General features: G+C 42.4%; 2 protein-coding genes across 2 annotated transcripts; both read right to left on the reverse strand.

The window, feature by feature from the left end:
• Window positions 1–487: 487 nt before the first annotated feature.
• LOC103602769 (hydroxysteroid dehydrogenase-like protein 2) lies at window positions 488–23,591 on the reverse strand. Its single transcript, XM_008587204.1, has 5 exons — window positions 23,498–23,591; window positions 17,830–17,912; window positions 2,643–3,840; window positions 2,086–2,534; window positions 488–1,449 (listed from the first exon to the last, which is right to left on the reverse strand). Exons 3-5 carry the CDS (start codon window positions 3,041–3,043, stop codon window positions 917–919), a joined length of 1,383 nt encoding a protein of 460 aa, XP_008585426.1. The 5' UTR covers window positions 3,044–3,840; window positions 17,830–17,912; window positions 23,498–23,591; the 3' UTR covers window positions 488–916.
• Window positions 12,335–14,319, reverse strand: LOC103602768 (Golgi SNAP receptor complex member 1; the record flags this gene model as incomplete). The annotated part of the gene is made up of 1 exon (XM_008587203.1): window positions 12,335–14,319. A coding segment is annotated over one exon (528 nt), but the record flags the coding sequence as incomplete, so codon positions are not given.
• Window positions 23,592–23,911: the final 320 nt, after the last annotated feature.

The raw sequence follows: 23,911 nt of genomic DNA on the forward strand, positions 1-23,911 counted from the left end.
GGTTTATCCATAGTTTAGCATGTGTCAGGATTTCCTTCCTTTTTAAGACTGAATATTCCATTAGATATACACACACCACGTTTTGTCTATTCATTCATCTGTTGATGGACATGGTTGCTTCCACCTTTTGGCTCCTGTGAATAAGGCTGCTACAATCATGGGTATACAAATATCTCTTCGAGACCCTGCTTTTGACTCTTTTGGGTATATACCCAGAAGTGGAATTGTTGAATCATATGGTAATGCTACTTTTTTTTTTTTCCTGGGGAGATGATTATCTTATTTTAGGACATTTTTAACATACTTTTAAATAGTGCACATACTGAAATTAGTTGAATTACATTAATAATACTTTTCTATACATAACTATACCTGAAAAGGTAGTTAACAAAATGAAAAACTGTTTTGTTTCATTTAGTCTTCACAAGTATTTAAGTATTTATTATGCGATTTCTGTGAAATACACTGTAGAGATTTCCTTTAAAATAAGCATATAAAAATCCAAAACATTATTAAAGTTTTCATTATTATACAATCTATAACTAAAAATTTAAAAACAGACTAGCTTCATTTTACATGAGAATAAGCTTTGAAAAGAGCTGATTTTATTGCTTGACCCTGATTGGTTGCTCATAATACTCTTCTTGAAAGACAGCAAGTGAGATATAAGGCTCAGAGGGCAAAACCCCTGAACTATAAAAAACAGAATGTGTTAGAATTCCACTTAATGAAGCTTATGTTTAATAAGCTAGCTGTTTTAATTACATTTTCAAGTCTTATGATATAGAAATTCTACTTTTTTTCCAAAACAAACATACATATCCTTGATACACTAGTGAAGAAAACAAACATAAGACTTTAACTGTTGAGTTTTTTACTTTTTGAGCACAGCAGTAAACATTTTCTTTTCTTGCCTTCACAGTCTGGCATTCATCTGATTCATTAGCTTCTCCAGTTTGATTGCTAGGGCCATGTTTCCTTTAATCGTCAATCTTCCTGACATGAATGCCATTGATGGTTTTAGTTTCCCTGAAAACATTTTTACAAAATCATCAGTAGACATACTCATCACCACATCTGCCTGATCAGAGGGCTCTCCGGACCCAACATTCCCGCCTTTGTTTTTCAGATCAAGAAACCACGTGCCACCATCTTCTCCTGAGAGCTCAGACTGATAGACTGCTTGAGTGGCTTTCACAATATCTTCACTAAGAGAGTCCTTAACAATTCTAAATGTTTCTTCCATGGCTCCAGAACGTGGTTTTGGTTGCGGCTGTGGTTTCTCTTCTTTGAATTCATGTGATTCTACTTTCTTCATAACTGTATCTGGGTGTTCATCTAAGAAGAATTCTGGTATCAAAGGATGGCCTGGTTTAACTGCATAAACGTCAAAATTTTTTATTCCTTCTTCTTTTAAGATATTTTCATCAATAATAAAGTTGCCAGTAATGTGGTATATCTACACAATGGAATACTACTCAGCTATAAAAACGAATGAAATACTGCCGTATAACTTCGTATAATGTATGCTATACGAAGTTATTACGGCTACAATTCAGTTCAACAAATAATTATATACAAAGATATCAAATCCAAGCTCTTACCATCACACACATGAAATACTACCATCTTTATTACCATTCACCAACTGGGAAACCTGGGCAAATTACCTAACTTCTCTAAATCTGCTTCCTCATTTGTAAAATGGGGGAAATAACACCATCACATAGAATTACTATGAGGACTAAATGAGAGGAGGCTTACCATAGTCCCTGAAGTATTTTTAGAAACCTTAACTCAATTCATAAAACACATATTCGGTATGCCGTTTCCCATTCCAAAATCAAAAACAAAAACAAAAAAAACCGGGGGGGGGAGAGGAAGATATAACAACCACAACTTTTCTTTGAAGTTCTTACAACAAGAAAATGGAGGGGACACACCTGGGTGGGAGTGGGGAGAGGGAGGACGGAGGGAGGTTTCGGTGATGGGACACAATAATCAACTACATTGTATATTGACAAAATAAAAATAAAATAAAATAAAATAAAAAAATAAAAAAATAAAAAATAAAGTTGCCAGTAAAACTTTTTGGCTTTTTGAAAATGGAATATGCAGCATCTGCAATGATATCAACTTTTCTACATTGGCTTTCAATACCAGATCCACCCAGCATATCCATAACAGCAGTGTGTATGGCTGTTTTAGGCCATAATGCATTGACTGCAATTTCGCCTTTAAATTCTTCTGCCATTCCAAGCACACACATAGACATACCATACTTAGCAACTGTGTAAGCACAGTGCTGTTTGAACCACAGTGGGTTTAGGTTCAATGGTGGGCTGAGATTGAGGATATGAGCAATTTTACTCTTTTTCAAATAAGGAATACATGCTTTAGATGTAAGGTAGGTGCCTCTGGTGTTCACATTCATCATCAAATCCACTCTCTTTGTAGGTGTTTCCAATGTGTTGGTCAAGCTAATAGCATTGGCATTATTCACCAAAACATCAATTCGGGTATATACACCACTTGTGCAGAATTACCATACACAGTAGGGTAGCAAATGAAGCTAGTAAGGATTATTCCAATCAGTGGACACCTTGGGCAAATCCAGACTTTATTGACTTCATCTCTCTCATGCTTTCTCCACTGCATTACTGATTTGCTGTTCATCTCTCACATCAACAACACATGGCAAGGCCTTTCCTCCAGCTGCTTCGATTTCTTCAGCAGCAGTATAGATTGTGCCTGGAAGTTTTGGGTGTGCATGGGTAGTCTTCACAGCAATGACAATATTTGCTCCATCCTTTGCTGCTTTCAATGCAATAGCTTTGCCAATGCATGGCTTGCACCTGTGATAAAAACTGTACATCCTGCTAGCTGCCCGGTGTTGGGTAACATGACTTTCGCAGATCAGAGGAGATGGCGGTGGCTGCAAAGGTGAAGGGCAACTCGGTAATGCTACTTTTAATTTTTTGAGGAAGCACCATACCATTTCCCATAGCGGCTGCACCATTTTATATTCCAACCAACAGTGCATCAAGGTTCCGATTTCTCCACGTTCTCACCAGCACTTTTTACTTTGTTTTGTTGACAGTAGACATCCTAATGAGTGTAAGGTGTAAGCCCACAGTTTTATATCCTGATCAATGTCCCCAATGACAGGGAGGATAGAAAGAGAATGGGCATATGGACACTGATCAGACAGACATCAGGATCTGCCAGCAAGTGGCCTAAATAAATGGAGGGAGGGAAATACCATGGACACAGATTAGAAGATTCAATATTGTAAACATGTTAATTCTCTTCCAATTGATCCATATATTCAGTATAATCCCAATCAAAATCCAGCACATTTTTCTTGGAAGCTGACTAACTGATTCTGCAATTTATATAAAAATGTGAAGGACCAAGAAGAGCCAAGACAACTTTGAGTAAGAACAAATCTGTGAGACCTATACTACCAGATATCAGGACTTATTATAAAATTATGATAAGATAGACTGGTATTGACTCAGGGTAAAAAACAGACTAATGGAAAATAATGAAGCATCCAGAAAAAGACCCACATGTATAGAGTTGCTTGATTCATACCCAAATTGACACTCCAGTGCAGTGAGGAAAGGATGGATTTTTCAAATGGTGCCCAATCACCTGCATATCCACATGGAAAAATGAATCTTGACCCCTGGCTCAAATCGCACATGGAAATCAATTGTAAAATGATTATAGTTCTAAACTGAAAAGCAAAACAATACAGCTTCTAGAAGAAAACATTGGAGAATATCTTCATGGCCTTCGGGGTAGGCAAAGATTCCTCAACAGGATACAAAAACACTAACCATTAAGGAAAAAAAAAATGGATAAATTGGATTACATCAAAATGAAGAACTTCTACTAATCAAAACCACCATTAAGAAAGTAAAAAAGACAAGCCACAGAATAGGAGGGTATATTTGCAATATATTTATCTAACAAAGGAAAAATTAATTGGAAAAGACAGATGATCCAATTAATAAATATGCAAAAAGTTGAAGGGGCATTTCATAAAAAAGGATATCCTAATAGCTAATAAGCATATAAAAATGCTCAATCTCATTAGTCATCACAGGGAAATGCAAATTCAGACTGGCAACATCACGTGTTGGTGAGGATGTGAAGGAACTGGAATATTCCTACATTGCTGGTGGGAATGGAAATTGGTACAATCACTCTGGCAAACTGTTTGACAGTATATACTAAAACCGAATATGCACATAACCTATAACCCAACAATTCTACTCCTTGGTATATATAACCAACAGAGAAGTATACATATGTGTCCCAAAATCCATGTTCAAGAATGTTCAGAGCATTGAATCCCCATACTGGTCAGCCACCCAAAGAAAAAAAGAACGTGACTTGTAACAGTTCCAAACTAAAATTAAAAGCTATCCATCTATAATAGGATGTCTAAATAGAATGTGCATATTCATACAATGTAATATACTATAGAGCAGTGGTTCTCAAACTTCAGTGTGCCTCAGAATCACCTGGAGGCTTGTTAAACTACTGGTGTGTGGGCTCCACCTTGCCTGTCCACACAGAACGTCTCACATTTTTCCTCTAAGCTGTCCCATTATAGTTGAAGATGTCTACTGATCACCTCTCCAGTGTTCTTTCCTCCCCCACGTCAGCAAGAGAGGGGACTAAGGAGGCATGAGAGGCCTGGTTTCTGACCATTAGTACAAACAAAAATCTCTCTTATACCAGGTCAGCCCCACTGACTTTGTTAATATACTAAGCATTAACCTCACATAATCCTGACAACATAAATAGAGCATAATTATGGCAGCCACCTTTATCACCATTTTATAGAGAAGGAATGGACCATTAGCTGGATTAACTGTATAGTCACGCTGCTTGGCAAAACTAGAGATGAGATTCAGACCCACGTCTCTGGGTCTGATGCTCCCTCCTCCATAGCTGGCTGCCTCCCCACAATGCCAGGCATGCTCATCCCCTTTCTCAACCAATCCAGGTGCTGCCAAGCTCCAGGTTCAAGGTGAGGCCCCCTTTCTCCAGGAAGCAAATACTGCCACCCGAAGCAAGATGCTTTTTGCCTGATGTGAACATGGTATTGTTTACTATATAATGTGCTTCTGGGCATTAAAAGCTCAGCCCTGAAAGAGCTCCTTTATGCAGTGTCTGCTGTTTCTGTGGCTAATTGGCTGTCTGGAGAGGTGGACGAGCTGCAGTAAAATGCTGATCTTTCAGTCTAATCACTTGGTGAGAGTTGGGATACCCTGTTCCTCCATGCATCAGCATTTTTTTTCCTCCAAGCCCTTTAATATTCACTTAAACAACTGAGGCACAAGCAATAATTAAACTGTATTTTTTATGTTACAAGAAAGTTTTGTATGATATATGCATGATATACCAATTTTCTCAATCTCTTCTGCAATAACATTTCATTAATACTCAGGTCCAAAGGGTGATTCAACAAGGTCAGAAAGGCAGGCACGAAGATGGTAAAAATATCAAACTTACTAAGGAGTAAGGGGGAACCAAACATTTACTGCCTGCCTACTACACGTATCAGCAGTTTTGAAACAGCTTCTTATGACTTTGCATGAGCCAGGTGGGAAGAGGGGACTCTCTGAGAGCAGCTTGTGGCCTGAAACTATTCAGTGCCAAAGGCAGCAACCCAAGCCCCACCAGAGGCTAAAAAGCCATAAAGCACAGGTTCTCAACACTGGCTGCAGGTTGAAATAACCTAGAGAGTTTAAAAAAAAAAAATCCCTATGTCTGGGCTCCACCCTAGTCTAATTGGATCATAAACCTCTGGGAGGAGATGCCGGCATTGTTGTTGTTTTTTAAACCCCACTTCTGCAGGTGATTCTAATATTGAGAAGGATTGTAGTAATGAATCAACAAACAGGAGGTGGAGTGTTCCAAAGAACAGGTGATACTGGGGGACCATGAGACTGAGTTTAAAAGCAACCTGTGGGGCCGGCCCAGTGGCGCACTGCTACAGTGCAACGCTTGGGAGCGCAGCGGTGCTCCCGCCAAGGGTTCAGATCCCACATACGGACCGATTCCCGCTCACTGGCTGAGCGAGGTGCGGGTGCAACCCCGAGGGTTGCGATCCCGTTGCTGGTCCCGGTCCGGTACAGGCGCGACACTGAGGGTTGCGATCCGTTGCCGGACATGAAAAAAAAAAGACAAAAAGGAAAAGAAACCTGTGGCGGAGGACATTTAGTTCTGGCCCCCTCCACCCTGCTTCTAGGAAAACTATTCCTGGCCCACTCTAAATGGGTGAGTGTGACTCTCTGCACTCTGGGTTCATCCTCCTTGGCCTCCCTTTTAAACAGAAACATATGTCCACAAATTCAAGAAATAGCCTACACATTCCTCTTGGCAAACTGGAGAGCTCAACTGGGTTCAATTCACAAAATAAACACACACCCAGAAAGAAAGGAGGAGGCTGCAGACAACAGCAAGTCTGGGAGTTGGCAGAACATGTCCTGCTTTCAAGATTTTTAAAAAGAAAAATCAAGTGTTGCTTAGTTTTTATAATGGGATAAAAAGTGGAAACCACTTTATAGTTAAAAAACAGGGTGCTGGTTATATTTGAACAATTAATCAGGTGGGGTGTGCATCTGCATAATAAAATTCAGTGCAGGCATTGCAAAGCATGCTGCGTATGAAAATTCATTGACATGAGAAGCTGTGCATGCTGTATTACATGACAAAATCTGGTCAGAGACAGTATGTACTATATGACTCCAATTTTGTAAAAAAAAAAAAGTGTGCAAGTGTTTAGACATTTAAAACAAAAAAGTTGGGGAAACATAATTTTCCTTGTATTTTTCTATTTGATCCATATTTTCTACAATAAATACATATTAATATTGTCTGGAAAAAATGTAGTTAAAAAAAGCTTAGATGCTGAATCAGTGGATTGATCCATAAAAATGTGTCATTTTCAAAAGAGGACTTGTAGGGAGTTTTAGGATGAAATAAAATTTCATACTATAATCAGACATTCGAATAATGACAATATAGATTCTTCCCTGGGATAAAGAACTTCTTTAAGGCAAATGTCCATATTTCCTTGGAGTTAAATATTAATCTGATAGAACTCAGCCTAGGAGATGAATTTTAGTTTCTCTGAAACTTTTATGAACTAATTAATGCATTAGATCAAAGAGCAGGACCAGAACAGAGTCAAAAAGAAGTCTTAGGAGATAAAACATTTCTTGTTTGTTCTCCCTTGCTTTCTTTCTTTTTTTTGTCTTTTTTGTGACCGGTAAGGGGATTGCAACCCTTGGCTTGGTGTCATCCGCACCATGCCCAGCCAGTGAGCGCACCGGTCATCCCTATATAGGATCCAAACCTGCTGCGGGAGCGCTGCTGCGATACCAGCGCCGCACTCTCCCGAGTGCACCACGGGGTTGGCCCTCCCCCTTGCTTTCTTAAAAGGACATGAATCTGGATGAGGCACTTACCTACCTTGGGTCTACAACACACACCTACAAACCTGGATCATGTGCCAGGTGGAAAGCAGTTCTGGAAACAGAAAGTGGGCTGTGAAAGGGAAATTGACAAAACCTTTGATCAGAGACAAGCTGGGAGAACCAATCATGGGTTTTCTCTGCATAGGTCACCTTCGTGAAATTAAAAAGCTGAAACAGTATTCACTTAAATATAAATACCAAGTACTGTTTGATGGGGTCTCTGAGGAGTCATGGTCCCGATGTCATCATTGCCAACCATCCACACCACCATAAATGATTGAATATGATATATAAAATGCTCACATTTCCATTAATGGCTCAGTGCTCCAATTGCCTGCCAGTGTGGAGTTTCTGAAGTGCTCTTGGCTAAACAGAACAGTCTCCATCCATCCATTAAGAAACGTGCTTTCAATACTAACATTTTCAAAGTAGCCTATTTCTCTTTCCAAAAAATATAATTTAAATGATTAAAAAATACAGTCTATGAAGAGTGAAAAATTGAGTCCTCCCCATCTGGGAGCTCCAGTCAGCTCATTTTTCCCCCCAGGCAACTGCTTGTACCATTTTCTACAATACCTTTCCTAATATTCTACATATAAAACAACCTATGAAAAATGGACACAATCGGGCCGGCCCGGTGGCGCACTGCTACAGTGCGCCGCTTGGGAGAGTGGTGGTGCTCCCGCCGAGGGTTCGGATCCCACATACAGACCGGTTCCCGCTCACTGGCTGAGCGAGGTGTGGGAGCAACGCCGAGGGTTGCGATCCCGTTGCCGGTCCCGGTCCGGTACGGGCGCGACACTGAGGGTTGCGATCCGTTGCAGGACACGAAAAAAGACAAAAAAAAAAAAAAAATGGACACAATACTCACACAGATATTTCACTAGAAAAGACATACGAAAAATAAAAATGTGAAAAGATGCTCAACACAATTAGTTATTAGGGAAATGTAAATGAAAACCACAATGAGATATCACTACATATCTAACAGACTGGCTAAAAATAAAGACATCCCAAATGTTGGTGAGGATGCTGATGAACTGGAACTCTCTTACACTCAATTATAAAATGGTGCCCTTTGGAAAACAGCTTGGCAGTTTCCTAAAAAGTTGAACATACACTTGCCATATAATCTAGTTATTCTACTTGTAGGTATTTATCAAAGAAAAAAGGAAATATATGTCCATACACAGACACATATATGAATGCCCATAGCAGTTTTATTTGTAATGGCCCCAAACTGGAAACAAATCAATAGACCAACAACAGATAAGTGGATGAGCAAATTGTGGTACATTCATACAATGGAATACTATTCAGCAATAAAAAAGAATGGACTATTGGTACACACAACAGCATGGATGAACCTCAAAATGTTTACATTGAGTGAAAAAAGCCAAATCATGCCCCTCAAGAGTACATATTGCATAATTCCATTCATATAAAACTCTAGAAAACACAAACCAATCTATAGTGACAGAAAACAGAGTGGTGGTTGCTTGGGGATGAGGGGGTAGGAAGGGGCTGGAGGGAGGGATTTCAAAGGGGCACAAGGTAACTTTTGGGCGTCTTGGGAAAGTAAAGGAAAATGGTCAGGGACCCTCAGATGTTCAGGGTCTTGCCAAGCATTTGATGTAAATATGCACATGTGCCCGGGTGGTCCTTGGTTATTGTCTAATGTAATTGCACATGTGCACCCAGATGTCCTGGGTTATGGACTTAAGCATAAAGTACCAGCGGCTCTGATACACAGGGTTCCCTCTGCCCCCGGGGGAACCACGGGTAGTCTGTTACTGGTGCTGCAAGCTGCTGTTGCTAGTGTCCCTGGGATGCCCCAAGAAGGCTGCCACAGCTGCTGCCCCGGACCTGCTGTAAGCTGCTGCTGCTGCTGAGGACTGAGCTCGTGTCATCTCCCAATGGCTCCCGGGATCTTTCCCAATTACCTAGAGTGGACCTGCGTGTGAGGGGTCTGGTGACCCAGCCTGGCATGTGAGGGGTCTTTGACCCAGTCTGTACAATGGGTTTGAAAGGTCTGTGGGTCCTAACCCCTAGACCAGACAATACAAATGGAAACTTACATAACTAAAATAATGAAACGTTTTGGCTTTAGCGTAGCTATTGCTATAATCTGGCAGCAGGTGATGAATATATTCACTACCTTGATTATGGTGACAGTTTCTTAGGTATAATTGTTCATTTAAAGTATATGGAGTTTACTGTATGTTAATTATACCTCAATAAAGCTATTTTTTACAAAGTGTGTGTGTGTGTGTATGTGTGTGCATCAGGCAATATCATTTTCCCCATTTAACAACATATCTTGGAGATAATTCCATGTCAGTATATAGTAAGTTACCTTTCTTTTTAACAGCTGCTTATTTTTCCATGACACAGACTTACATAATTTATTTAGCTATTCCCCTACTGACACACATTTAGGTTATTTATAGTCTTTCCTTTCACAATCAAGCTGCTATGAATATCTTTTATCTTTTTACATCTACAAGAGAAATTCTTAGAAGTGGAATCATTCGGTCAAAGGTTATGTTCATTTATGATTTTGATAGATACTATAAGATCGCCCTATTTCTCTCACTGGCTCCAGTCCTGCCTGCTCTGAAATGGGAGGGATGGCTTCCACATGGAATAAAGGGCCTGCCAAGCAGGTGAATTCCACAAAAGGGGATTTTCTTGGTGATCACCCTCCTATGAGATGGTACCGCAGTCCTGGTTTGCAGTCACTTTTTGCTTCCAAAGTTTTCTTCAGCAATAGGATTGTCTTGAGATAGCTGTGGGAAATTGGGGTGCCAAGGTGCCTACTTTTTTTTTTTAAAAGATGACCGGTAAGGGGATCTTAACCCTTGACTTGGTGTTGTCAGCACCACGCTCTCCCAAGTGAGCAAACCGGCCATCCCTATATGGGATCCGAACCTGTAGCCTTGGTGTTATCAGCACCACATTCTCCCGAGTGAGCCACGGGCCGGCCCCCCAAGGTGCCTACTTTACTTGACTGATCACAGGAAAAGAAAATTGAGAGGCTGGGCTGTTGTACAACAGTGAGGCAGTAGTTAACGAAGAGGCAAGAGCATTTGACAATGTTCACTTCCAAGCACGACAGTCACAGCACTTTAGCACACGGCAACTGGATCCTTCCATTTCTTTCTCTTTTCAATAGTTATTGAGCACCTACTATGTTCATTGTACTGTAGAATACAAAGATGAATTAAGACAGTCCCTAAAGGAATATTGTCAACTTTAATATGAATTCACTTTGAGCCAGTGTTTCTCAACCTTGATGCTACTGACATTCTGGGCTGGATAATACTTTGCTGTGGGGGGCTGTCCTGTGCATTTAGAAGCACCTCTGGCTTCTATCCACAAAATGTCAGCAGCATCCACACCACCCCACCCCAGCTTTGACAACCAAAGATGTTTCCACACATTGCCAAATGTCCCCTGGGGGAGGCACCCCCGATGGAGATCACTGGCAGGACTCTGACCCAGTACCCCCCAGTTCCAAAGAAGAGGGTAAATCACATGGTGCAGTGGGAGACATGCCCTCCGAGCTCTAAAGAGACAACAGGACATGACACAGGACCACCTCTGAAGAGAAAGAGAAATGGAAGGATCCAGTTGCCATATGCTAAAGTGTCATGGCTGTCGTGCTTGGAAGGGAACATCGTCAAATGCTCTTGCCTCTTCACTAACTACCGCCTCACTGTTGTACAACAGTCCAGCCTCTCAACTTTCTTTTCCTGTGATGAGTGAGGGTGGCTTTAGGTCCTAAGCTTACGAATGTGAGCAAACTGATGTTGAAATTTTGTAGCATTTAAAAAAAAAAATTCCTTCCCCCATTAACTCAACTACTTAATGTCTACTATGTGTCATGCTAAGGGCACCACCATTGGGATGAGTTACTGAGGGAGTTAGCATCTCACTCTTTTACCTTCCCATCCCCACAAAGGAGGTACCGATATTCTGTTTCTTAGAGTAGTGGCTCCTCCTAGAAGGGGTGGAGAAAGGAGGAAGGTGAGAAGACCAAGGGCACTGCAGGAGAGCTTCCTGGGAGGCTGGGAAGTGGTGGGGGGAGAAGCCACGGGAATCAGCTTGTGCCTTGCTCCCTGCCAGTGTCCCACTCCCTCACAGTGCCCCAGGAGTGGCAGCACCTCAGGGGAATGGTTTTGGGATGGGGTGTACGAGGGAACCCCAGGCCCATGGGCTCCTTGGCAAAGATCCCTGTGCCCAAAGGTGGCACAGAAGTAGAGAAACTTGTGGCTTCTAGTGACTACACGGCTCAGATAGCGAGCATCTCCATGGGGTCCAGTGTGGATAAGAGTGTCTGCCCCAAATGTTCTGGACTGGGAAAGACTCTTGGGAGCTTTGCACAGCTCAACTGGTGAAAGGAAGGAGATTCAAGTATAAACAAGATTTACTGATTTATTTTTTTCCCCCAGCACAGTAGGATAGGGGTTCTGAGTCAGGTTTAACTTGGTTTAGAAGAGTTATATAAAGTTTCTGCACAAAGTTCATACACATGATATGAAGACAAACAGAACACTGCCCTGACTCTCCAGGGACTTGCAGTCTAATGGAAAATACCCGCTGGCCCCACATTATTTCTCAAGAACATTCTGAGGAATTTTGTACGATCATAATCCTCTGTTTCATTTGAGCTCTACAAATGCATTACGTTGCTGGAGTCCATTTTGAAGATAAGAAAACAACTTGAGTGATTTAGTGACTTGCCTATGGCCTAAAAGTATTAGATCCAGCACCAGAATCTAGGACACCTGACTCCAAGCATCATTCTTTCCACTGCACCAGGCAGCGTCATTCTTTCCACTGCGCCAGGCAGCCCTGCTTACAGTTCATGATGGGAAACCTTGGTTAGGAAAAGGGCAACTGATTGCTATCAGGAGGACTGTGATTTTGAGCAAAGTACTTCATCTCTTGGGCTTGTTTCTTTATCTGTAAAAGGAGAACACTACCTCATTAAGTGAATAGGATTTTATTTGCGTGTGGGTGTGGGGGTGTTTTATGTATGTATGTATAATCAAAGTGCTGGGCATACATTGCATGGGTTAACTCACTACAATATTCTTGAACAGAGTGATGACAGGTTGTAAGTTGTTTAGGAAGACAGGCTAGGCAGCTATGTGCAGGGTGGCATCAAGAGGGGCTAGATGAGAGGCAGGGCACTAGCTCAGAGGTGGCCGCCACATGCAGCCAGGTAATGAACAACAGGGCCCCAGCTTGTGGGATATGCAATGGGGGACAGGGAGGGACACAGAGAGGACTGAGGACCAATTCCAGGGTGAAAACACACAGTGCCATATTCATTTAGAGATAACTCGTCACTTTCAGAGAAGATGATTATGTTTAAACCATACCTTTTTTGGTACTGGGTTAAAAAGAGCTACCAACCATATTTGCCTGCTTCTCCTCAAGCTGTAAGCAATTTCAGTAAAAGACTCATCAGATGTTTGAAAATATATAAAGGAAACGTACCAGTTAAGTAACTGTTTTCTAACAGCTTTTTCTCAAAGGAAGGAAACTGAATACTACAAGTCAGGAAAACAGATTAAAAGATGATTTTAGGAGAGTGAAGAGAACACTGTCAAGTGACCTCTGGGATTCCTCTACACTGAGCATTGCACTTCTCAGCACCCAACCTTCTTAGCTTTTAAGTGTCTTCAGAGGGTTAATAAAAGAGAGCTTTGCAAGCTGAGCAGCTCTGTTGAAGTGGGAAATCTTAGCCAAGTTGAGCAGAGTGGAAACCATCAGGCTAAAGTGCATTTCTTCCTGTTTCAACTCAGGCACACAAATCTGTGTCTTCACAAAGAGGAAGATACTTGCCTTTCTCCTGGCGTGTGCTTTAGAGAAACAAAGGAAAAAAATGTCCTGATAGAAAACGTCTTCAGTGAGATTCTCTAGCCACCTGTTTATTTCTAGGCATCTCTGATATCAAACGAGGGAGAGTTGGGGCAGAGGTTCAGATCCGTTTGCAGTGAAAGGAGAGATGAAATAGGAGTGGTGGCTCGTCAAACCCATTCCACTTGGAAAGGAAAGGTCCCAGCGCCTTTGTTCAGATGGTACTAATTGAGGATCCGTGGTGATGTGCTTTGTCAGGCTTGGCTTTGGGGCTCTCTGGGAAGAAGTCCATCACTATTAGTCTCGAATTCATCCTGCTGGTCAGGCTAATTATCGGGACAATTTCTCCCTCCTAGTTTTCCTTATTCCAGATCAAGGCATGAAAATGGTGGTTGTCAAGAGTCCCTGGAATGTCCCATCAATGAAAAGCATACAGCAGCAATAGGATGGTACAGATACCAATAACACCACCCAAGATGAGCGAGTCGCGCCGTTTCCTAAGGTTGATCCTCTGGATCAGGCTGTTCACAGCAGGAAAACGATTGGCCAAAGTGTTCATTTTGCTGTGAATTGACTTTAACATTCCTCTCTGTGAAGTGATATTTTCTTTTGTTGCCATAGCAATGCTTATTGTCTCTTCTATCAGACGATCTGAGTTTCGAAGGTGGTCATGTTCTTTTAAAAACAGTTCAGTTCTTCTGTTGTTTACTCCGGACCCACTTTTATATGACTCAATATCCTTTCGTACTGATCGCATGAGATTCTCCCTTTCCCGTATTGCCATAAAGTTTGCTTTGGTTTTATGGAATTCATGAGTATAATCCTGTAATATGTCTCTGTGTCGCTGTAATGTATGCATCAGTGCTGCATTCAAGGAAGGGACACCTGCACTGTTGGTATATTCTGCCATTTTATCATTTACCCCTGTAAGCCTTGCCAAAAGCTGTTACTCAAGTCTCCTATTCTTGTGTGTAGTACACAAATATGAATAATGAAAAGAAAAAACTTAATAGAGATAGCAGGAGAAGAAGATAATAATGATGACAGCTCCCATGCACTGAGGCATTACTGCCAGGCTTCAGGTCAGGGTGGGAGCCAGTGTGGTCAGGAAGAGAGGAACTCGGCAGGGCATGGAGACACACGTACAGCAGCTACAACCACCACTGACCCCTGATCCACTTCCCTCCCTTTCCTCCTTCTCTTTCTCTCTTTTTTTAACTCCTCCTTTCAGGAGACTGGGGAGTTTTGCCCGAGGGTTTTGAAGAAATACCTGATTCTCTCTCCACAGGGTAATAACACCCCTTGGATTCTGGCAACTGGTGGGAACCAACTCTAGGATCTATATAAACATGCACTTGTGAATTATTTAAATTTTAAAATTTACTTTGCAGCAGTAGGTAGGATATAGTAAGAAAGTGGGTTAAACTGCTCTAGCTGTCCTATTTGGGGAACATAAAAAAAGCAAAGAGAAAATTTTGGATTTTAGGGGTTTTATAGCAGTCACAACTGTATTTTACTTCTTCACACTCTTACTTGTTTATATGTTGTAGACCAAAGTGCTTATATTGTTTTGTATTTCTTGCAATGGTTTCTGACAACATGAGTATGCCTGCAGGTGCATCCTCTTTGTTAACAGAAGTATTATATCAAGTTCAGATAAACCAACAACAAAAACCACCCCGGATACTAAAAAGGTGGAACAATCCCCATTCGTTGCAAATTCTCAATGTGTTTTCCTGTAACAAAATGAGTCTCACCAGGGACTATATTTCTCGTGTACTTATATATTCTACATATTGTATAATTACAACCATGCCTTCTAATCTTGAAGTCCCTTCTTTGTCTAGAATAGAGCGTTACACTCTGTAGGCATTAATATGTTTTAAAATTAATGAATTAAAAAAAACAATTTGCAGAAACAGTTTAAAAAATGTAGAACAGGAAGCAAGTATTGAACTAATGAACAAAAATTTTACAAGGTAAAAACTTAATCTAGAGAAAATGCTTAATTTCTCCTTGCTTAGTGAAAGGATTAACAAAGCCACTGCACATATGTAAATTTTGGCATCAGGAAATCCTGTCTATAGTGGACATACTTTTGTCCAGTTTACCTTTAGGGAACCAGCCCTTTTCCCTTCCATAATAATCTAGTTCAGTCCATGTAACAGGGTGGGGCTGATCTCATCCTCTACCATTGGGTCTACATACAAACCCAGAATTGGCCAGTAAGAATATTCCATCCTTGGCCAGTGACTGGGTTAGGAATGAGCAGTGACTCAGGCAATCACAGTCCTCTTTGGTCTACAATATAAGCACTTTGGTCTACAACATATAAACGAGTAAGAGTGTGAAGATATTTTGAAATACTAAGTAAAAATATTAAGTACTAACTACTTCTGGAACAGCTGTTAGAAAACACCCTTTTTCCCTGGGGATTTTTGAGCTGGTATTACAGCCATTTCTATCACCATGAGGAGAAAGGCTGCCTGGGAATGAAGTTAGCACAGAGGAAAGCCAAGATAAAAGATGGGGAAGGGAGGGGAAAAGAGAGAGAAAAGGCAAATTCTTGATGATAAAATCTGAGCCCTTGAATCTAGCCATGCCTAAAGCCAAATTCTACCCCTTGATTTTACAGTTGTATGAATAAATTAATTCCCTCCTTTTCTCCCTTAAGTCGGTCTGAATTAGGTTTCTGTTACTTCCTCTATGCAGTCCTGACTAACTCAAACCCACTTTGTTTGATTTTTGGATGCCCATATTTTAGGAATGATTGTAAAATTCCTGAGTGGCTCATTTGTGCCAGGCACTACACTGGGCTCTGGGGTACTGCTTTGCCTTAAGAGAACTTAGGTTCTAGTAGGGGAGAAATAAGTACAGAGTAGAGAAGAAGGCACAAGGAAGAGTGGTGACAAATTCTAGTGGACAATTGGGAGAATCTTCAATTAGTATTTTAAATAACCCAGCTATCCACCCCCTACTTCTATTTCAAAGTTTCAAAGGTTTCACTAAACACATTTATATTCACCAAGGAGCCTTTGCTCCTGCTAGTAACTAAGTTCATAGTTTAAGAAAGACAACACGATTTCATGGAAAAAGCAATGGAAAATCTGAATCTTTAATTTGCTATTTACTAGCTGTGGACCTGGGCCAAGCCACTTCTGCAAAACAACAATAATTTCTACATTCTCTCTTTTGCGGAAATGATAAAACCAGATAATGTATATAACAGTACTCTGTCAACTGTATAGTGCTATATAAAACATAAGTGATACTGAATGTGTGGTTTGATACGGGGTGACAAGGCAAGAACGAAATTCACAAAAGACTGGAAAATACCAACAAGCTCCAGGACAGTCTTTTCCTTAGGCAAACAGATATCAAACTAAATAAAAGTAACCTTAAATGATCGAGGACCAGAAAGGTACTCAGCTTTTGAAAATTATACGTCCTTCCCCCTTTAGTAGTTGGGGAAGAAAACTTTTTTCCCTAAAAGGCTTGTCTTTTCAGAGAGTAAATAAAACGTTTCAGAGTAGAAGGCTGATCAGTTTCCCTATTGGGTTTCTTGGAAGTATTAGGAATCCTAAATTACAATGGGAAGTTGAAAAAGCAGAGGACACAACAGACAAGTAGGGAATCTATCTTAGAATCCATTTTGTGCATGAAGTCACACTGCTTATCAGCAGTTGCAACTCATCTCATCTACATTTGTGGCTGTCTCCTTCCTTCCCCCTTCCAAGCACCTGCCACTTACTTATTCCCCAAAGTAGAAAAAAAAAAAAAAAAGAAAGAAAAGGCATGTAATTTATGATGTTCAGGTAAGAATAATATATACTGTGGAGTTCTAATGTGGATTGAAGAGCTTTTAAAGTGTAAAACAATTTTGTGAATAATTTTAGAATTCACATTTATAGTTTTTTTCTAAATCTACTAGTATTAAACCTCTGGTGTGCAGTCTTAGAAATGGAACTAAACACCAGGAACTTTCACAAAGTACGAAGGTACTTCAAGAAGTTTGTGGAAAAAAGAATTAAAGATAATATGAATCTTTCCATGGACTTTTTGAAGTCCCCTCATAGGAATGCACAGCACATAGATGGTTCCTGACTGACGATGGTTCAAATTATGATTTTTTGACTTTATGATGGTGAGAAAGCAATTCTCGTTTAGTAAGCTCCTCGACTTACAATGGGGCTACACTGAGATAAGATATTTTCCATTTATGATAAGTTTAAGTCAAAAACGCACTTTCAACTTAGAACATTTTCAACTTACGATGGGTTTATCATGATGTAACGCTGCTGTAAGTCGAGCAGCATCTTTACTCATATTATGTAATTACCGATGGGCTCTACTGCTACTGATGATGGCAACATGACAGAAGACAAAAAGCACACACATACATTCCTGCCCCCTCACCCCACACCAAACACAAATTTCAAACATTTAGAAAGGATACTGGCCAAAGTGTTCATTTTGCTGTGAATTGACTTTAACATTCCTCTCTCTGAAGTGATATTTTCTTTTGTTGCCATAGCAATGCTGCAAGGGGGAAAAAGAGACAATTAAATTGGCATTTAAGATTATCGTGCATGGATCCACCATACCCTTAAAAGTGAGCGGAAAACTACACTGAACAACATCATCTTGAAAAGCACTGGGCAGGAAAATGGGGGTATGGGGGGGATCACTTCCCAGGACACTTTCCCACTGTCCTTTTTCAGAATGACTCCACTGATCACATAGTACAAGCTTCTTAAAATGATTTTAAAAGGGGTCAGCGACTAAAAGATGCTTAATCAGGAAAAACTATTACAGGGAAGTAGGGAATTATAATCATAAAAATAGAACAAAAAGTGTAAGATATCACCAAATATTCATATACAACCAGCCTTCAATTTATGAAGAGATTATGTTCCAAAATTCTGCTTGAGAATCAACTATGCAGATTTTGGGACACACATGAAACATTACGCTGGGCCTGCAAGGCAGCCGACAAAGGTCACTGATTCAGTAAACATGACTGAGAGAAAGGAAAAAGCCGCTCTTTGTAGAAGACAATCTCTTCCATGTGACAACTTTGATGTTTTGTTTAAAAGAATCTAAGTTAACATCTTTTAGCTATCACTTCCAGGTTTTTATTTTCCATAGTCTTATTTCTCTGGACATTAGAATCCTAGAGGATAGGGCCAGTATCCATCTTGCTATATAACACACAGGGGAGTCGTTTAGATATTGACATTATAAAAAGCAATAGGAAATGGAATACTGTTGAGCAATTCTGAAAATATATGAAACGTTAAAAAGACAAAAAAGCAATAGACATTTAGACTCTGGAAGTACCTCATCTCTGGCCCATTTTCCTCCACGCAGTAACACAAGAACAAAAGCAGACGTGCTGGGAAGGGTCAATCTGAGGTCCCAAGTTCCCTTGAGATCTCCAGGAAGAAAGCCAGGCGGAGGGCTACACTCTCTCAAGCAAGGAGGGAACCAAGGAACTAATGGCAGGGAAGCCTAGATTCTTCTTCAAGCCTGGGGCAAATATCTAGGTTTCATTGTTTCCTGTGGAGACCAGACAGTGGAAGCCTGGATCTACACGTACAGAGGCTGCAGTGTGACGGACTGAACTGCTCCCAGTCTCTGCAGCTGGGCAAGGATGGCTACACACAGCCACAGAAACTTAGAAGCAGAGAGCTTACAGTCTAGCAGCTGGTGTGATGCCTGCTCCATAAGAGGAAAAACTACCGAGCCATCCATCAGCACCTGGTATGCCACTGCTTAAGTGTCTCTAGTAGTCTGACCTATCTGGGAGCCGAGTAAACATATTTGTGGACAGATAAGCCCTGAGACAGTAAACCACCAGGTATATTACTGAAAGGAAATGCTAGTGGGAGTGCTTTAGCAAACGACAAATGAATCAAAACTTCAATTCTGAGATTTGAGAAAGCAAAGGAGAAATAAAAGTGTGTAAGGAAATATATGAAAGGATATTTATTGAAGCATTTTTTAAAAAATGTAAAAAACAAACAACAAGAACAAAAACACCAGGGAACCCCACCGCCCCCAAATTGGAAACATTTGAATAGTATAAAAGGTTATGATACAAGGGAACTTCAAAAAGTTCATGGAAAGATCCTTATTAGCTTTTAATTCTACTTTTCCACAAACTTTTTGAAGTACCCTCCCATAACCATACTATTAAATAGTATTTGGTTATTAAAAGGAATGAATTAGTATTATTTCTATTAACCTAGAGAGATGTCTATGATGTACTGAGTGATTAAAGCAAACCACAGATGTGTAGAGGATAAGTCCTCTTATTTTCAGAAGCAAACATCTGTGTGTATGTTTGTATGATAGTGAGAAAGGTATCAGAAAGATACACAACTGTCAGTTAACACAAGTTACTTCAGGAGCTAAGAATGCAGGGGCACTACCGGAGATTATTTTTTTTAAAAAAATACATTTTAGTATTATTAAAATTGTGCAATAAGAACATTGCACTTTTATAATACATAAATGTCTAATAAAGACAAGTGAAAACAAAATTAGAGGAATTCCACATGAAGTGACTAAGAAATGTTAGTAACACTAGCCCCTCCAAAACAACTACTGTTATTCACCTCAGTAGCACTATGAGGCAAAAGATTCACGGAAATTTGTACAAGGAGTTGCCAGACCCCTGAACTGCCTTCCTTAACCCATGGAGCCAGGTGACAGCCCCCAGTCCAGGAGAAGACCTAGCCCAGAAGAACAGATCTAGGGATACTGACAATTTGAAGTCCCCAGTGAAACAGCCAGGTCCGTGCCTGATCATGCACCGTGAGGCCTACCACTGAGTAAGTCCAACCGCCCATGCACATGGAATGAGCTTCCAATCACTGAATTTTGGAGCTGTACCCACCTCCTGCCCAAGAAGGCCTGGCAGCTGCCAGGCACATTTGCTAACCTGTCACCTCAGTTACTCCTCATTAACCTGTTTTACAGATAAGGAAGCTGACGCGCAGCAGGACTATGAACTCCACAGCAAACTGCCAGAATAAGAGCCTAAGAGAGGAGGTCAGGTGAGGCTGTGGTGGGAGGGGCTGTGGGCAATGGCCCTGCACCCTGTGGTCCCTGCACAGGCAAGATGCAGCACCTGAGCTCATGACCCAGAGCTCGGGAGATGTGGCATCACAACACATTTGACGAGGTCACACGCATGCAGGGTGGTATGGCCGCAGACTACAGTGCATTTGGTTTTGTCTTCCTTCACCCCCACCTCGGCCCAGGCTCCCAGACCTTACTTGTAGTCTGAGCCCACCAGGAATCAGGAGGATTATAGGAGATTACCAAACCTCACCCCAGCCAGCAACCCAGGAGGCAGGAACGGAGGCTCCTATGTGGAGTCCCTGTCTGCCTGTGTGTGTACACAGTCTTAGGTACACACACCCAGCCCTGTGCATATCAGGAAGTGTTAAGCTGAAAATAGACAAGCACATTAGGAGCAGAGGGGTAGGAATGGGGTGGGAGGGGGAGCAAGCAGGGAAGGGACAGATTTTCTTCTCCTTTGAGCCAGCCGCTTTGTCAGACCACCCTGAAGAGCAGAGGGTTTAGCTCCCTGGTAGCTGAGAAGGGAGGGCTCCCAGCTCTTGGAGCAGAGGAGGGAGGGCTTGATTCCTTCTCTCTCTCTGAGCTTCATCATCTGAGGCTTGGCTGGGGAGGTCCTGCCCACTCTTCCTGAGCCCTCCAGCCACAGACTTGGCCTCCCAACTAGTGCCTCCCCCACTCCCTCTCTCTGGCCTCTGCTCAAGAAAGAACCAAGCAGGGCCCTGGATGAACAAGTTGTGGGAAGAGGAGGGACCTGTCCTGGGGCACCTCAGGATTGGGGGCTCTAGCCTCACAGTTTTTACCTTTGGGGCATGAGCTGTTAGAAAGGCAAGGCAGGGAGGAACTGTCTTGGCTCCTAAATCTGTTATCTTTGCCCACATCAGGAGGCCCAGTGACTGCAGGTTGGAAACTAAGAGTGGCATGTCCTGATGAGGACAGGCACCTCCCCAAACTTCAGGGAAAGGGTGTGTTGTCAGAAATAATTAGGCCCTAACCTGTCTTCTCTCCCAGCACTAGAGAAAATAACAGTATTAGCTAACACTTACGCTCTGTTTTAATAGGTGTATATACAAATTCATTCAATACTCACAACAACCCCAGGAAGAGAGTATACCCAGTTTGCAGATGGAAAACGAGGCACAAAGGCTCATTTATCTGCTGAAGGCCTAGAGCTAATGAGTGGTCAGTGGGCATTCACAGTCAGGCAGTCTAGTTCCTTTGTCTGAACTCCTTTCAAATGTGCATCCTGGTAGTAATGACAGCTATGCCTCCTTTTTGGTAGAGCAATTCAGTTTATAAGGTGTATTTCTTTTTTTTTTTTTTTAAAGATGACCGGTAAGGGGATCTCAACCCTTGGCTTGGTGTTGTCAGCACCACGCTCAGCCAGTGAGCAAACCGGCCATCCCTATATGGGATCCGAACCTGTGGCCTTGGTGTTATCAGCACCACACTCTCCCGAGTGAGCCACGGGGCGGCCCTATAAGGTGTATTTCATACATGGACGAATAGTAGGGTCCGTGGGTCCATGTCCAGCAAGGTAGGCTTCGGGCTTTAAGGGGCTACCCTCACAGTGGGGGGTCAGGGGAGGAAGGGCAGATAGTGGCAAAGTGGGAAATGGCCCAAATCAAGTCTAAAGCTCTTTCCCAGACACTGGGCTCTCCTCTTTTGCCTCTCTTCTCCCTGAATTCCCCGTGGTGGTGCCCTCTGGAGGGGCCTTGGCCTGCAGGAACGCTGCTGGGAGCTGAGCCAGCCTGCCAGGACTAGAGCAGGGAGGGGAAAGCCCAAGGGCAGCCAGAGCTAGGGGCCCATAAGAGCACTGGGTTCACATCCTTGGAGACATTCAGATTCAACCATCACCTCGGGGGCAGGTTCTCCACACTAAGCGTTTTCACAATAGTTTATATCATTTGGTCTTTGCAGCAGCCCTTCCAGACAGGAGGTATTCATCCCAGTGCTGGCCAGCCACGGAAAAAACAAAACAAAACAAAACAAAACAAACCCAAATAGGAGGTATTCATATCTATTTACAGCTGAGGCTCAATGTGCTGCCCAAGTCACACAGCCAGAAAGAGGCAAAGCAAGGACACTCACGGAGGGCAGTTGTTCTGAGCATCCCAGGCGGCTCTGTGACCTCTCTGCACCTTAGTTTCCACATCTGTAAAATGGGGAAATAATGGTACCTACCTTGCAAGGTTGTGGTGAGGACTAAAATAAAGTGCTATAATAGTGCCTGGCATTTAGTAAGTGCTATGAAAATGGTTCTAGTCTTTCTCTTCTTTCTGCCACACAGGCCAGGGGTGAGGGTTCTGTGTGGCCTTCCAGACAAAAGCAACTGGTCCATAGACCCTGCTGGGTAGAAAGTCAACAAAAGCATCCTCCATCTGAAAGAAAGTTGCTCTGGACCCGCTAGCAACTGCTAGTAGAAAACCTAGGTGACAACGACAGAAAATAGAGTCCCTGGGGTAAGAACCTGCCCGGCTGGGAGAACACAAAGCCAGAGGCCCTCCAGCCTCTGCCCTGTTGGGGGGGTGTTACCTGTGCAGTTGAATACCTCTGAGGATAATCTTAGTGGCTTTCGCAGCACTTGTTTCAGGAGCAATTTAGCAACTGTTGGTGTAATTATTTGGGTCAGCCTCCTCCTGTCTCCCTCTCACCTCCCCAAAGACTCCAGGGCATCAAGGGCAGAGAATGGTCTGGTTGAGCTCACCCTCATACCCCCAGTGCCTGGGACCTGCAGATCAGCAAACCATCACTGAATACACATTACTTTGTGAGTAGACTTATTGGCAACTGCGATGTACATAAATGAGCTACGATCCCAGCACGCTAGCGGGAGAAGGGGATCTCAGACAGGACAGGCGAGCGTCAAGGATAAGCCAGGCCAGGCAGGTGTGGTTATCAGAGAAGACAGTATGGAGAGGTGAGGGAGATCCGAGCCAGGTGAGACAGGAGGGATGGGCCAGAGAGGACAAGGAAGACCATCTGTGAAGGGGCTGCAGGTCACAACCAAGGCACCGTGTCTACCTGCTTCCACTTACCTCCATCCCAACTTGGACAAGCCAAAGAGCCACCCTGAGCCTTAGTTTCTTCATCTGTAACATTGGGGAGGGGTCCCCCAGTGGTTGGAGGGATTAGGTGGCAACGAAGCCCCTGGGCTCCTAGCACAGCCCCTGGCACACAGGAGGAGCCAGTTAGTGTCCTCTCTGCAGCAGAGACCAAAGATCCAGAAGGAGAGAAATGAGGAGCAAGGCTGCTGAGACTAGGAGGTTGGCGACCTGAAGAGAGGATGTCTCTGGCTCCACCGCGAGCATCCCGTAGTCCAGCCAACCCAGGCATCAAGCAGTCTGAAGGGGGCAGAGTGGGACACAATCTCAAAGGCTCCTGGCTCCCATGCGGCCTCTGCATTCACCCAGAAGCAACCTCTTTGTTCTTCAACCTCAAATCCTAAGCCC

Source organism: Galeopterus variegatus, unplaced genomic scaffold, assembly GCF_000696425.1.
Source record: "Galeopterus variegatus unplaced genomic scaffold, G_variegatus-3.0.2 Scaffold4286, whole genome shotgun sequence".
Taxonomy (NCBI): Eukaryota; Metazoa; Chordata; class Mammalia; order Dermoptera; family Cynocephalidae; genus Galeopterus; species Galeopterus variegatus.

What these genes read in the sequence shown, in the direction of transcription:
- LOC103602769 (XM_008587204.1), bottom strand. Translation starts at nt 3,043, where the DNA reads ATGCACTGTTGGTTGGAATATAAAATGGTGCAGCCGCTATGGGAAATG. An exon ending in AGTAATGCAGTGGAGAAAGC is followed by an intron (nt 2,535 to 2,642) that starts ATGAGAGAGATG and finishes GTAATTCTGCAC; the next exon opens with AAGTGGTGTATATACCCGAA. An exon ending in TTTCAAAAAGCCAAAAAGTT is followed by an intron (nt 1,450 to 2,085) that starts TTACTGGCAACT and finishes AGATATACCACA; the next exon opens with TTACTGGCAACTTTATTATT.